The sequence below is a fragment of the Bos taurus genome, chromosome 3 (assembly GCF_002263795.3).
Source record: "Bos taurus isolate L1 Dominette 01449 registration number 42190680 breed Hereford chromosome 3, ARS-UCD2.0, whole genome shotgun sequence".
Lineage (NCBI taxonomy): Eukaryota > Metazoa > Chordata > Mammalia > Artiodactyla > Bovidae > Bos > Bos taurus.
In genome coordinates, this window is record NC_037330.1 from 27,259,749 (window position 1) to 27,274,990 (window position 15,242).

The following is a 15,242-nucleotide window of genomic DNA, read 5'->3' on the forward strand; positions in this document are numbered from 1 at the left end:
AATGAAATTTCTTTTTCTCCAAGAGATTAGCAGAAACGGAAATTCTGAAAACACAGAAACAGTCCCAGTTGGGAAACTGACCTAAAGCAATGCGGTCCAAGCTTGTTGACTCCAAGATAACACTTCTTTTTGAGATAACACTGGAGTTTCACAGGAAACACTTCCAGCACATGATTTGAGGAAACAGAGTATGACTGATTTTATTTGAAAGCCAGTGGTTCTTAACGAAAACCAACATTTCCTAGGAAACTCCTGTGCCTTCCATTCTAGCTAAACTAAACAGGCTGGGGCTGACCTAGGACTAAATGAGTTCCAGTCCTTAAAGGTTGCCCAAGTTCCTCCTTGCACAACACTGAAGACAAAACAAACAGAAAATTGTGAAAGGTAACTTTCTTTTCTTCCTTATTAAAAATGGCATCTTTTTTCTCCCCTTCAAACATCCAAGGGCTCAACAAAAGGGCTCAACATGTCACTTTTTAACTGCCCTTCCCCTCTATAAAACGTCATCATTTACTGGGCATGTTTGGAAGTTTCGCTGGTACTAGAATCTGAGATGGAAATTTGAGTATCAAAGGGAGCTGCTGGGGGTGGGGGGCGGGGGTGCAGCCACACCTTGGACTCTCAACATTACTTTGGTGCAGCTGGATTTTTTCTAGAGGGTCATCTGTCGGATTAACACGAGGAGCTGGAACCAGTCACTGAACCAGGGGCCAAGCTGAGGGCCCAGATTTCATCTCTTGGGGTACAGCTGGAGGGCCTCAGGTCATACAAACGATCTCTCAATGCTTTTCTTCTGGCACAAAAATGAATGGAATGCTAACATCAACTTGCCTCCAAAGATTCCTGATGAGAAGCAATCGAGACAGGCAGATGTCAAAGCTGATACACAGATTCCATCTTAATGGTGAGAAGAAATTTTACATATTTGCCTTTAGGTCACAATGAAGTTGAACGGCAACATAATCAAACTTCTAGAAACAACTGAGTTTATCACTCTGGCATGCAGAATTGAGCAATCTGGCCAAAGGTCATGATTCTGCACTATATCTCAACTGTAGGCAAGTTAATAGCTTTTCACTCAGTGATGTCCTGTTCATGGAAATCTCTTCTCCAACTTCCTTGGTGCCTATAAAACATCAGGCCACACTGAGTACCTTCAGTTTGTTCAAGCCTTTCTTTCCACAGCTCTCTGCAATTTCCCAGGAGCACCTGCCCTTGACAGAGGCACGGAAGATGACCCTCTGCTTCTGAGGAGGAACCTGGGACTCCTCATTTGATCATCTGAGTCTCCTCATCAGCATCGTAAAACTCTTCCTCTTCATCACTCTCGCTCCCTAAAGGGCTCTCCTTGTCCACAGACTAAAGCAGGAGAGAAGAAACGGGTAGGGAAATGGTGTCATGACATCTCTAAAATTAAATTACTGTCTAGCATTCAACTGACAAAGGTACTCTGATGATATTTATTCCCCTAAGGATTAGTCCCTTAAGTGTTCTAAGAAAGCTAAGGAATCATCTTTATTTCCCTGAAAATTAGCTGCAATTGGATCCCACCTTTGTTTTCCAGCATTTTTGCTCAGTTCTATTACTCTAACCAGGTGGCTTTCCAGGTGGCCCAGTGGTAAAGAATTTGCCTGCCAATGTAGGAGATGCAGGTTGGATCCCTGGGTTGGGAAAATCCCCTGGAGAAGGAAATGGCAACCCACTCCAGTATTGTTGCCTGAGAAATCCCAGTATTCTTGCCTGAGAAACAGAGGAGCCTGGCAGGTTACAGCCTGTGGGGCTGCAAAGCCCATGTGACTGAGCACACACACATTACTCTAACCAGACATTCTTTCTTTTTATTACCCCCAAAACTGTCATCATGTAGTAAAGCAGAATGATAAGAACAATTGTGTCATACCTGAGGGGGATCCAAGGTCTGTAAAGATAATGCTTCCTCCCCTAGCCTCCGATATGAGTATACTTGAAGGTCAGAAAATGTCTCCAGCAATGGGCTGTTAAGGGTTTCTGGCAATAATAAACTCAGGAGGCCTGAGGTCAGCCCTGTGGCTCCGAAGACAATGAAGGGTAAAGACCACTGCACATACTTCTGTGGGGACAGGGAGCGGAATGAAAACAAACAGAAGCTCAGCGTTAGTTTCCTGGCAGGTGACATCAGCACTCATGACTAAGGACCTGCCACGCTTACTGTCCAGGTCCTGCTTTCCCACTAGAATACACCACGCAGCCTTCCTTCTCTTCCCATAGAGAATTACCGGGGGAAACCAGAGCCAGTCCTCAGGCACAGTGATGCAACTGAGCAGATAAAAAGGACTGCTGGCTGTGGAGCAGAAGCAGCAGACTGTTTCATGCTCGGGTGGGGGCTGTGGTAGGGGCAGCGTAGACACATGGCCAGGGTGAGCCAGACACTCAGCTCCCACTTGAGGCAAGTGGCCTGGGACACGGTGATCTCCACATGCAGGCAACACTGCAAATGACTTCTAAAGTTCCCAACCCTGCAACTGGCCAAACAGTCTCATACACGTGTGCTGATTCCCTAAGCACCAGAACTGAGAGGCTTGGGGGTTAAAGGTGTAAACACCCTTAAATATTCAGGACTGATTTCCTTTAGGATGGACTGGTTGGATCTCCTTGCTGTTCAATGGACAGGAGTTTGAGTAAACTCCGGGAGTTGGTGATGGACAGGGAAGCCCGGCGTGCTGCAGTCCATGGAGTCGCAAAGAGTCGGACACGACTGAGCATCTGAACTGAACTGAACACCCTGAAAAGGAAGAGAAAAGCCTAGAGAAACCTACACATGTGGTTTTGATATGCTAGCAGGCTGATCCAAAAGACATTCTCAGGAAAATTTAAATACAAACATATCATTTCAAAGATAATACTATGGTCCTTGCAGGACTGGGCTCCAGGAGATTCCTGAACTGATTATCATTCCTAAATTCCTGCATGGGAACCACCTAGTTTTGTCATCTCTGGTTTGGGCTTCTAAATTCTGTGGCTAGTTAGAATGTCTGCTTTGGTCATCTTTTCCTGATTTTTCAAAGGTGATGACATGATGGGGGAGGAGAGGGAGGTGAGGGGAGGAGGAGAGGGGGACTCCGGCCCTCTGCATGCAAACACGTGACCACACTGCAGGTGTGTGATTGAACCAAGGGGAACACTCACCTCTTCTCAACTTAGCCGGACTCAGGGGGAAACACCATGTTGGGTTTTATAACGTTCTAGGACAGCCATCCAAAACAGGGTATCTTTAATGATAAACACCTAATGTTGGACACATTTTGCAGACTGGAACTAGTAAGACCTATACAAAGGGTCTTGTAATCTAAAATTGAGTGTGAAACATGGAGAGATGTCTCAGGGAAGAGTCAATTCTTACTTCATGTTGGATCTGTTTCTTTGACTTGCTTTTCATTGCTTTTGTCATTATAATCATACATAATGGCCTGCCTCAGAGAACCTTGGGCTTCTCAGGCGGCACTAGTGGTAAGGAACCTGCCTGCCAATGCAGGAGACATAAGAGACACAGGTTCGATCCCTGAGTCGGGAAGATCCCCTGGAGAAGGGGATGGCTACTCACTCCAGTGTTCTTGCCTGGAGAAATCCAAGGACAGAGAAGCCTGGTGGGCTATGGTCCATAGGGTGGCAAAGAGTCAGACACGACTGAAGCAACTTAGCACGCACATAGCACACAAAGAACCATGCTTGAGGGTTAAAGTGCCATTCTTCAACTCACAGAAAGATAATCTGACCCTGGCCACCTGTGAACTGCTGCAAGAAAGAAGAGATTATCACATCCCCTCTCCAGGCTGGCCATTCTGGGAGATATTTGCAAGATTAATGGCCTTTTTATTTTATTTCTTCACCTCCTCCGACTCTGTGTTCTATGAAAGAACCTAGCATTCAGACTCTGACAAGATGGTTCTGTTGAGACATTAGTGGTTGACTGGCCTGTCACTCAGCAAACAGAGAAAGCTTGGACTCAGTATCAGAGATACTCAGAAAAAGGAAGTATATCCTGCTTCCTCAAGAAAAGAAAAGGCTACAATGGCACTTCAGAAATATCCTATACTAGGGTGTGGTGAGTCGTAGCCTGAGTGATGAGTGGTTGTCTATAGAACAGGCTCACAGCCTCACATCAAACCTAGTCACGTTTCAATAAGTCTTGGCTGGGAAAGTCCTAGAGAAGACCAACAGAGACGTGCCTGGGGGGCTCCATGGGATCTTTCGCAGAACATGGACACTTGAAGATGGGATGGAATTTACACTATTCATATCTCCCTTTCACACATTTCTCTTGTAACTTTCTTTTCCAAGTGGTGTGCTTTGTTCTCCTCATTATTAATACAGGGTACCAACGCATAGCACATAAGGTTATGGTGAAGACTGCATGAGACGATATATGTAAGAGGCTTAGCACAGAGCCCAGCACACAACAGAAACTTCAGAAATGCTCACTAATCTGCTAACTTACAAATAGGGACAGGAGGGTTCAGGCTGGCATCAGCTGACTGCAGTGAACACAGTCAACCCCTGGGAAGTGTCCATCTGCACTGACAGATCCTTAATCTAAAAGGCACAAGGTTCTCATTTGCATCGGCTCATCTTCAATGGCAGCTGCTTGCTGCCTCTTTCTACTCAAGAGCACAAACATTTACAAAGCAGAGAATCAAGAAAGACAAAACTAGGAGGTACAAACCAACCAGTGAGGGGATGAAGGGAGCAATGATCCCACCAACTCGGGAGAACATGGAGCAAGTTCCAAGCCCAACATTCCTGTAAGGTATGAGAAAAAGCAAAAAACAAACAAAAAAAACCAGTAAGTTCTAGGGGGACAATTTTAAGGCTCTAAGGGATAGTGGGCTCGGAATAACAAATCCCAAAGTGGAAGTACAGGATACTATAAGCAGTACTGCCCATTAGAACTTTCTATGATGCTGAAAATGTTCTGTAAGTTCCCTGTCCAGCATGGAAGCCCCCAGACACATGCAGCTACTCAATGCTCAATGTGAGTAAGAATGAGGAACTGCACTTTTAATTAATTTAAACTTACATAGCTACATGCAAGGTTGGACAGTGCAGCTATAGAGGCTGGTGAAAAAACAAGCATGTGAATATTTCTTGTTAAATGTTCTCATGTTTTAGGTCTCCTATTAGTTCAAATAGTCAAAGAAAAGCCAAGGCTTTATGGTCTGAAAAGTCTGTCCATTCTTTTAAACTCAACTAATTAGCTACAGAAGGATCAGGCATATAAATAGGAACTGGCTGAACATATTTTCTCAGGAAACCAAGAACATTACCTTTCTGGGAGTGTGGGTATTAAGGAGCAGGGAGGAAATGAAAATGATAATGATTATAAGTAGTGTGATCATACAGCACTCTGTTATCCCAGCTGAATTGTTAACAAGTCCACTTTCACTCTGAAAAGTGTCCCAGTTTGGAACCAAATGGCCATCCTAGTTTTATAGGGAATAGCCAGAGAAAGCAGTTTCTGGGAATAACCAGGGAATGATAAGCCAATTGTGGGCAATCTGATCTCTTACTGGGAAAAAGGTAGACAGAACCATTAGTCTTCTTGTATGGAGTCCACTTGGAATGATCCTCAAAAAAGATTGGGAAAATGCTAAATAGGGAACCAAGACCCAGCACACAGAGCCAGTTCTGCAAAGACTAAGCTGCATCTCTGCCCTTCAAATTAGGTTTGGTTTCTTGTTTTCAAATTTATTTTATGAGGGGAAACTTGGAAAGAAATATGTTGAGGCTTTTCTTGGTTTGTTTTTGAATATGTTATTTTTGATATAAGCATGTCCTTGTCATTAAAAACTACTTTTAACATGTAAATATAATATTCACTTATAACTATAAAGGATTATCTCTTTTGAAATATGTGTATTTTGTGCTAAAATACAGATTCTATGATAACAGGGACCTTGTTCTCTGGTCCACTGCGTGCCTGGCACAGGAGGGAGGGGTGTCTGAGTCACTCAAGTGACTGAAATAAAAACAACATACGAGCGCTATTCGGGTGATGGGATACACTTAGTGTAGAGTAATTCTCTCACAAGACGGACAGGGAATTCAGCCAAAGATAAAGCAACATTTTCCTCAGCTAGTAGGGCAAGACTGAGCCTCCACAGGCCCTGGGTTCATGACTGCTTACTGCGTTGCTTCTGGCCCCCACCGGCTGTGCTCTAGAAGTGAGGACCGCACCTCTGTCAATGCAAAAATCTACAGCAAAATGCAGGAAATGTGAAGGCGGAGGCTGAGGGCAAGGCGTACCTGATGACTGTGGGGTAGAGCTCCGAGGTGTAGATGTACACAATGTTGAAGGCAGCGCTGATGGTCAGCTTTCCCAGCAGGGACAAGGAATGGCTGTTCACCACTGCAAACACACCTGTGTCTGAGGAAGACAAGTTGCATACCTGTGAGGTCTTCGGTGGAGAAAAATCCCTCTGAATGACACACTTAATTCTGAAGGAGTAAGAGACATTCATGGTGATCTCAAGTAGCAGAGCGGTCGTATAACTAGACACACATGCAAAAGGTTTAGTCATCTCAAACGGCACAAAAAAATATTTCTCAGCATTTTGGCCAGCCCCAGGAAATCTTTCACAGTGGCTATCATGATGGGTGATTAAACCTACACAACCTAAATGTCCATTGACAGATGAGTGGATAAAGAAGATATATATGTGTGTGTGTGTGTTTACATATACAATGGAATATTACTTTGTCATAAAAAATGCCATTTGCAGCAATAGGGTGGACCTGGAGACGATCATACTAAGTCAGACAAAGACGAATACCCTATGATGTCACTTACATGCGGAATCTAAAATATGACATAAATGAACATACCTACAAAACAGAACCAGGCTCACATAGAGAGAACAGACTTGTGGTTTCCCGGGATGGGGGTGGGGGAGGGAGAACCTGGGAGTTCGGGACTGTGTGTGTGCTCAGTCTTCCAGCGTGTTAGGGATTAGCAGATGCAGACAATTACACAGAGGATGGATACACAACAAGGTCCTACTCTACAGCACAGGACGCTGTATCCAATATCCTGTGATATACCACAACGGAAAAGAATGTGAAGAAGAATATATACGTATAACTGAGTCACTTTGCTATACAGCAGAAATGAACACAACATTGTAAATGAACTATATGTCAATTAGATTAAAAAAAAAAAAAAAAAAAAACCTGCACTCACTCCTGAACGACAGAGCTCCCTGAAAACGTCTGTACTGGAGTCGAGTGAGTGGCACAGAAGTCGTGAGTTCTACCTATACGGGTATTACCTGCCTCTCCTTTCTTCCCAACCTCATTCAACAATCAATGATCAGCACGAGAAGCCCTGATACATGAGAGGAGTAAATTTCCCCAAACTCCAATCTTCAGTTTGTATTCCTTGGCATTCCATTGCAAAGATAAGTAATAACCCCACTAAACTATTACCAGAAGGTATACATTAATGTTCCTTAAAGAACAAGATTCTAAATATGGAACTACTTTTCATCCTTCCTCCTCCCCAACTTCTTACTTGGATTACTAATCAATAATGATACTTGAGTTTCCTAATGTAACCTTTTTCTTTAAACACACAATGCAAAAATACAGTTTATGCCAGTTCATTTCCCTATCTAAAATGCTATCAATTGTCCAGTGGTTCTTTCTTTTTATTAATAACTATCTTCTCTGGGATCTTACAATGTAATTATTCCTCAAAAATATTTAACTTCTTCCCTTCAGCAATCCACTAGCCTCCACCTTCAAAATAACACATTTCTCCTTCTACAAAAATACCCAAAATTCTCATTGGCTCTATTGCACTTTTCCTCACTTCACAATCAAACATCTGCAATGAGTGACTGACCTGAGTGACTGACCCTCCCTTTCCTCAAATGCATCTGCCTTGTGACTCACTACAATGTGGCTTCCAATACCATCCTCTCCTGAAACTCCTATTCTTGAAGGTCAACAGCAATGTCCTGATCACCAAAGTAATTGCTTCTCATTCTCCTTGACATTTCTGTGTAATAGAACATGCCTGTCCCTTCCTTGGGACTGCATACGTGGTTCATCAAAACCACTCTTCCCTTAAATAACTCAAATGCAATATCCTCTCCTGCCCTTGACTTTCATGGCCCCTATTCCCCAGTCCGCGCCACTGGCATGTTTCAGACACTCTCTTGTAGTTGCTTACTTTTCCAGTTTGTCTGCCCCAAATATATTTTGACTTCTCTGAGGCCAAGGCTTTGTTTGTGTCTGTTTCCCTCATGGCACCTCCCATAGTCTGAGGCACAGAGGTGCTCACTAAATATTTAATGAATGGATAAGTGTAAAGACTAGGACCGGGATTAATTTAAGTGAAGACATCTGAAGAGGGAGGCACATAATACACCCCATTCCAAAATACAAGTTTCACATTCCCAGCTTGACTATGAAATAAATCTTCATCTACTTTAAAGATGGCATTCTAAAGATGATGTTCTGAATGCAGTGGCCCAGCACTGCCAAACTCGACCATCTGGGGCCTGCTTCTCTTCTGCCAGGCCATTTGGAAGACTATGTCAGCGATTTTAAGTACTGAATATATTATTTCAAGCCATGAGGTGCTTGCTTCTGGAAAAACAATCATGTTCAAGGTATAGGACTGGGACTTTGATATATAAAAAATTCAAGTAAACCAATAATGAGGGCAAATTAAATTCATCAGTGATTTTTCAGGAAACCGGGGGAGTCAGGAAGTGTCTTGAGTGGCACTGAAGCAAACAGAAATGTGCACATTTGCTTGATTGCAAATGATCTTTGGGACTGTTTTCAACCCACACAGGACGGCATCTTTCAGAACAGAGCTGGAGACACTCTACATCTTTAAACAGGTTAGGGGATTGTCATCCTGAAAATTAAATTCATATAATATGTCACAGAAGGTGACATCTAAACACCCACAAGACCCCAAGCTGAAAGATGTCTCCCTGGCAAGGTTCAGGACACTTCCAGCCACGGTTCATCTGGGGAGCCCGGCTCCAGCCACATACCCACAGAGTGCTCCCATCAGCCCGACACCTCATCTGCTGCTTGAAACTTCCCCTCTATGTTCCTGCCAATGGAGTCTGCAGTGGCCACTTGAACGTGGGGAAGCTCACTTTCCCCAGAGTAGCTCATGTCAATTTGAGACAGCTCTGATTACCACAAAATGATTTCTTAGCCTTTCCCCTGTGGAGCTGCTGGGCTGTTGGTCATCATGAGCCAATGATGAGGCAGGCTTTGCAGCCACTGGGCTGGTTCCCTGGATTTCTGACCTTGGTTCTTTATCCAAAAATGAAATCATATATTATTGGCTATTTATAAATGTTCAAAGTGACTGTTGAGAAAAAAGAGTGTTTTAAAAGGAAAACTTAAGCTCAATTATCTTTGTGAGGGAAAAAACAGAATTTTCAAAACACTTATATCCTTCAAAGTAATGAACTTAAAAGGCTTTAAGTTAATTCCAATGATGTAGCTACTAAGGATGTCATTTTCAGAACTAGTTATCTGAAGTTTTCTCAGAGTCCGTTGGGGTCACCAGAATACATATCTCAGTATATTATAGTCACATTGCACTGACCCAAAGAGTAAAAGTTCAACTTTATCATCCACTTAATTCACTGGGCGATTACAGTAAATTTCTACTATTTGTGAATATGCTAAAAATCTATTTTGTGAATATGTTAAAAATTTATCAGAGAGCTCTAATGCTTCTGAAATTCATCCACGACCCTGTATGTATCAGAAGGTTTTAATGTCTTCCTTTGTTGTTGGTGAGTAATTCTTTGTATGGATATATCACAATTTGTTTATCCATTCCTCAGCTGGGGCGCATTTGGGAACTATTATATACTATGAACATTTTTATCAAAGTCCTTTCGTGGATCTATGCTTCTGCTTCCACTGGGTATTTAGGAAGTCCTATACATTCACTCTTATGCCAATACCATACTTACTGTTTTTTTTTTTTTCTTTTCTTTTTCTTGTTTTTAGGCCACACTCCGTAGTTTGTGGGATCTTAGTTCCCCAATTAGGGGTTGAACCCTGGCTACTGAAGAGAAAGGACTAAAGCTTAACCACTGGACCACCAGGGAACCCCCCCATGTTGTCTTGATTAATACAAATTTATAATAAGTTTCAAAATCAGGTAGGATAAAATCCTCCAACTTAATTTTTCTTGATAAAAAATTGTTTTGGATATAATTTGCATTTCCATAGAAATTTTAGTATTAACTTGTCACTGCTGCTGCTAGTCACTTCAGTCGTGTCTGACTCTGTGCAACCCCATAGACAGCAGGCTCCCCTGTCCCTGGGACTCTCCAGGCAAGAACACTGGAGTGGGTTGCCATTTCCTTCTCCAACACATGAAAGTGAAAAGTGAAAGTAAAGTCGCTCAGTCGTGTCCGACCCTCAGCGACCCAATGGACTGCAGCCCACCAGGTTCCTCCATCCATGGGATTTTCCAGGCAAGGGCACTGGAGTGGGGTGCCATAGCCTTCTCTGAACTTGTTACTATGTATCAACAAAAAGAAGCCTGATAAATATTTCACTGGGATTGTGCTGAAGATAAATTGACGTGGGGAGAACTTGACATCTTACATAGTATTTCCTGATCCTTGAGTATGGTAAACTCTTCATTTATTTTATTATTACCATTACCACCAATTCATTTATTTAGTCTTCTTCAATTTCTCCCAATGTTTTATATTTTATAGTTTTATATAGGTTTTATACATATTTTAAAAATTCTATTCCTAGATATTTAATATTTTTATTTTTTTTTAAATAGCCTTGTTTTGTTTCAATTTTTTGTTTATTGCTGCTGCTGCTGCTAAGTCGCATCAGTCGTGTCCGACTCTATGCAACCCCATAGATGGCAGCCCACCAGGCTCTCCCGTCCCTGGGATTCTCCAGGCAAGAGTTCTGGAGTGGGTTGCCAGTGCCTTCTCTGTGTTTATTGCGAACATACACAAATAAAACCGCACCAAAGACCGCTAAATTCATTTATTTATTCTAAAAGATTTTTTTTTTAGTATTTTCTATGGAGACAATCATGTAGTCTTACGAATAAAGACAATTTTACTTCTTTGTTTTCAGTTTGGATCCCCCTAATTTCTTTTTAATTGCCTCACTGTATTCGCTAGCTATTTCCGTAATTTCAGTAAAATGCTCCAAAGAAGTGGCAATCCTTGCCTTTTCCCCTGATCTTAGGGAACGATAATTTAGCTTTTCACCATTAAATGTGATGTTAGCTATAGGTTTTCTTTTATCAGGCTAAGGAAACTTCTAGTTGCTGTGAGTTTTTTTCCGCTTGCATTTGCACCATACTATTGTCTTTTTATTCATTTTTAAAAATCTTTAATTGGAGGATAGCTGCTTTACAATGCTGTGGTGGTTTCTGTCTTACGTCAACATAAATCAGCCATAGTACACACATGTCCCTTCCCTCCTGAGCCTCTCTCCCACCCCCCACCCCACCCCACCCCACCCTTCTAGGTTGATCGTCACAGAGCACCATGTTGAGCTTCCTGCCTCATATGGCAAATTACCACTCCAGTATTCTTGCCTGGAGAATTCCCAAGGACAGTGGAGCCTGGCAGGCTGCAATCCATGGGGTGGCAAAGAGTCGGACACGACTGAGCAACTGGGCAGAGCACAGCATCTGTTTCACACGTGGAAACGCATGCATTTCAGCGCTACTCTCTGTGTCTCCCTCTTTCCCCGCTGTGTCCACAAGTCTGTTCTCTGTTTGTGTCTCTATTGCTGCCCTCAAATAGGTTCATCAGCACCACTTTTTCCAGATTCCATATATAAGCATTAATATATGATTTTTTTTTTTGTCTTTTTGACTTACTTCATTCTGTATCACAGGATCTAGGTACATCCGTCTCACTAGAGCTGACTCAAATTTGTCCCGTCTTATGGCTGGGTAATATTCTATTGTATATATGTACCACAACTTCTTTATCCATTCATTTGTTGATGGACATCTAGGTTGCTTTCATGTCCTGGCTATTGTAAATAATGCTGTAGTGAACACTGGGGTACATGTGTCTTTTAGAATTGTGGTTTTCTCAGGGTAAATGTCCAGCAGTGGGATTGCTGGGTCATACGGAAGCTTTATTTCTAGTTTTTTAAAGAAATCTCCATACTGTTCTCCATTGTGGGTATATCAATTAACATTCCCATAACTGGTCAAGAGGGTTTCCATTTGTCCACATCCTCTCCAGTATTTATTGTTTATAGATTTTTTTGATGACGGCCATTTTGACCAGTGTGAGGTGGCACCTCATTGTAGTTCTGATTTGCATTTCTCTAATAATAAGTGATATTGAGCATTTTTTTCATGTATTCATGAGCCATCTGTATGACTTCTTTGGAGAAATGTCTGTTTAGGTCTTCTGCCCATTTTTTGGGTTGTTTGTTTTTCTGATATTAAGCTGAATGAGCTATTTGTATCTTTTGAAGATTAATCCTTTGTCAGTTGCTTCATTTGCAATTATTTTTCCCCATTCTGAGTGCTGTCTTTTCATCTTGTTTATGTTTTCCTTTGTTGTGCAAAAGCTTTTATGTTTAAGTAGGTCCCATTTGTTTATTTTTGTTTTTATTTCCATATTGTAAAGAATGGGTGTTGAAGTCTGACAAGTGCTTTTCCTACTTGTATTGAAAGGATCATATGGTTTGTTTTTCCTTTTGGTCTTTTAATATGGTGAATAACACTGATTAGCTTTTGAATGTTAAGCCAACATTGCACTTGTGGGATAAATCCTGCTTGATCATAATGCATTACCCTTTTTATTTATTGCTGAATTGAATTTGCTAATATTTAGGTAATGATTCTTGTATCTATATTAATGAGAGATACTGACCTGTAGTTTTCTTACGTCTTTTTTTGGTTTTAGTATTACGGTAATTGCTGGTCTCACACACTGGGTTGGAAGAGTATTCTTTTTCTTATTTTCTGAAAGAATGTGTAGAATTATATTATCTCTTCCTTATGTGTTTCATAGTTTACCAGTGTTTCTAATTATGTGTTTCATAATTCCAGCCATCTGGGCCAGGAATTCTCTTTGTGGAAATGTTTTAAACTACCAATTAGATATCTTTACTGGATAAAGTGGCTATTCAGCTTATCTTTGTTTCTATACAATTTGGTAGTTTGTATCTTTCAAGGAATTTTTCCATTTTGCCTGTCGAACTTATTGGCATAAAAATGTTTATGCCAATTTATGCCAAAACTATCTCCTTATAAAAGCCTAAAATTTCTATAGTGATGTCCCTCTTTCATTCCTGATATTGGTAATTTGTGTCCTCTTTCTTTTTCCTTTATTAGTTTCAGTTCAGTTCAGTCACTCAGTAGTGTCCAACTCTTTGAGATCCCATGAACCACAGCACGCCAGGCCTCCCTGTCCATCATCAACTCCCAAAGTCCACCCAAACCCATGTCCATTGAGTCAGTGATGCCATCCAACCATCTCATCCTCTGTCGTCCCCTTCTCCTCCTGCCCTCAATCTTTCCCAGCAACAGGGTCTTTTCAAATGAGTCAGCTCTTCGCATCAGGTGGCCAAGGTATTAGAGTTACAGCTTCAGCATCAGTCCCTCCAATGAACACCCAGGACTGATGTCCTTTAGGATGGACTGGTTGGATCTCCTTGCAGTCCAAGGGACTCTCAAGAGTCTTCTCCAATACCACAGTTCAAAAGCACCAATTCTACAGTGCTCAGCTTTCTTCACAGTCCAACTCTCACATCCATACATGAGCACTGGAAAAACCATAGCCTTGACTAGACAGACCTTTGTTGACAAAGCAATGTCTCTGCTTTTTATATGCTGTCTAGGTTGGTCATAACTTTCCTTCCAAGGAGTAAGCATCTTTTAATTTCATGGCTGCAGTCACCATCTGCAGTGATTTTCAGTTCAGTTCAGTTGCTCAATCATGTCTGACTCTTTGTGACCCCATGAACCAGAGCACACCAGGCCTCCCTGTCCATCACCAACTCCTGGAGTCCACACAAACCCATGTCCATCGAGTCGATGACGCCATCCAACCATCTCATCCTCTGTCGTCCCCTTCTCCTCCTGCCCTCAATCTTTCCCAGCATAAGGGCCTTTTCAAATAAGTCAGCTCTTTGCATCAGGTGGCCAAAGTATTGGAGCTTCAGCCTCAACATCAGTCCTTCCAATGAACACCCAGGACTGATCTTTAGGATGGTCTGGTTGGATCTCCTTGCAGTCCAAGGGACTCTCAAGAGTCTTCTCCAACACCACAGTTCAAAAGCATCAATTCTTCGGCACTCAGCTTTCTTTATAGTCCAACTCTCACATCCATATATGACCACTGGAAAAACCATAGCCTTGACGAGGTGGACCTTTGTTGGCAAAGTAATGTCTCTGCTTTTTAATATAATGTGTAGGTTGGTCAAAACTTTCCTTCCAAGGAGTAAGCGTCTTTTAATTTCATGGCTGCAGTCACCATCTGCAGTGATTTTGGAGCCCAGAAAAATAAAGTTAGCCACTGTTTCCACTGTTTCCCCGTCTATCTGCCATGAAGTGATGGGACCGATGCCATGATCTTCGTTTTCTGAATGTTGAGCTTTAAACCAACTTTTTCCACTCTCCTCTTTCACTTTCATCAAGAGGCTCTTTAGTTCTTCACTTTCTGCCATAAAAGGGTGGTGTCATCTGCATATCTGAGGTTATTGATATTTCTCCCAGCAATCTTGATTCCAGCTTGTGCTTCTTCCAGCCCAGCATTTCTCATGATGTATTCTGCATATAAGTTAAATAAGCAGGGTGACAATATACAGCCTTGACGTACTCCTTTTCCTATTTGGAACCAGTCTGTTGTCCCATGTCCAGTTCTAACTCTTGCTTCCTGACCTGCATATAGGTTTCTCAAGAGGCAGGTCAGGTGGTCTGGTATGCCCATCTCTTTCAGAATTTTCCACAGTTTATTGTGATCCACACAGTCAAAGGCTTTGGCATAGTCAACAAAGCAGAAATAAGATGTTTAGCTAGAGGTTTATTGATTTTATTGATCTCAAAAAAACCAGCTTTTGGTTTCATTGGTTTTTCTCTATTATTCTCCTGTTTATATTTTATTGATTTTTACTTTTATACTTATTATTTCTTTCCTTTTGCTTTCTTTGTGTTTAATTTGTCAGTCTTTTTTTTTCTTTTAATTTGCCTTCTAATTTCTTAAGGGGGA

The 15,242-nt window shown here is 41.8% G+C and overlaps 1 protein-coding gene across 5 annotated transcripts in view; it reads right to left on the minus strand.

Annotated features, from left to right (window-relative positions):
• Positions 1 to 15,242, minus strand: part of SLC22A15 (solute carrier family 22 member 15) — a 123,709-nt gene that overhangs the window by 19,484 nt on the left and 88,983 nt on the right. Inside the window, exons 9-12 of one of the 5 annotated variants that reach the window (XR_001496419.3) lie at positions 6,280 to 6,400; positions 4,704 to 4,776; positions 1,901 to 2,089; positions 82 to 1,359 (exon numbers count right to left, since the gene is read on the minus strand). Coding sequence is in view for 4 of the 5 variants with exons in the window: in NM_001193093.1 (NP_001180022.1) it covers positions 1,270 to 1,359; positions 1,901 to 2,089; positions 4,704 to 4,776; positions 6,280 to 6,400 (473 nt within the window). In the remaining variant the exon portion in view is untranslated. The other 4 variants (NM_001193093.1, XM_059883551.1, XM_059883549.1 and 1 more) reach the window with 4 other exon arrangements.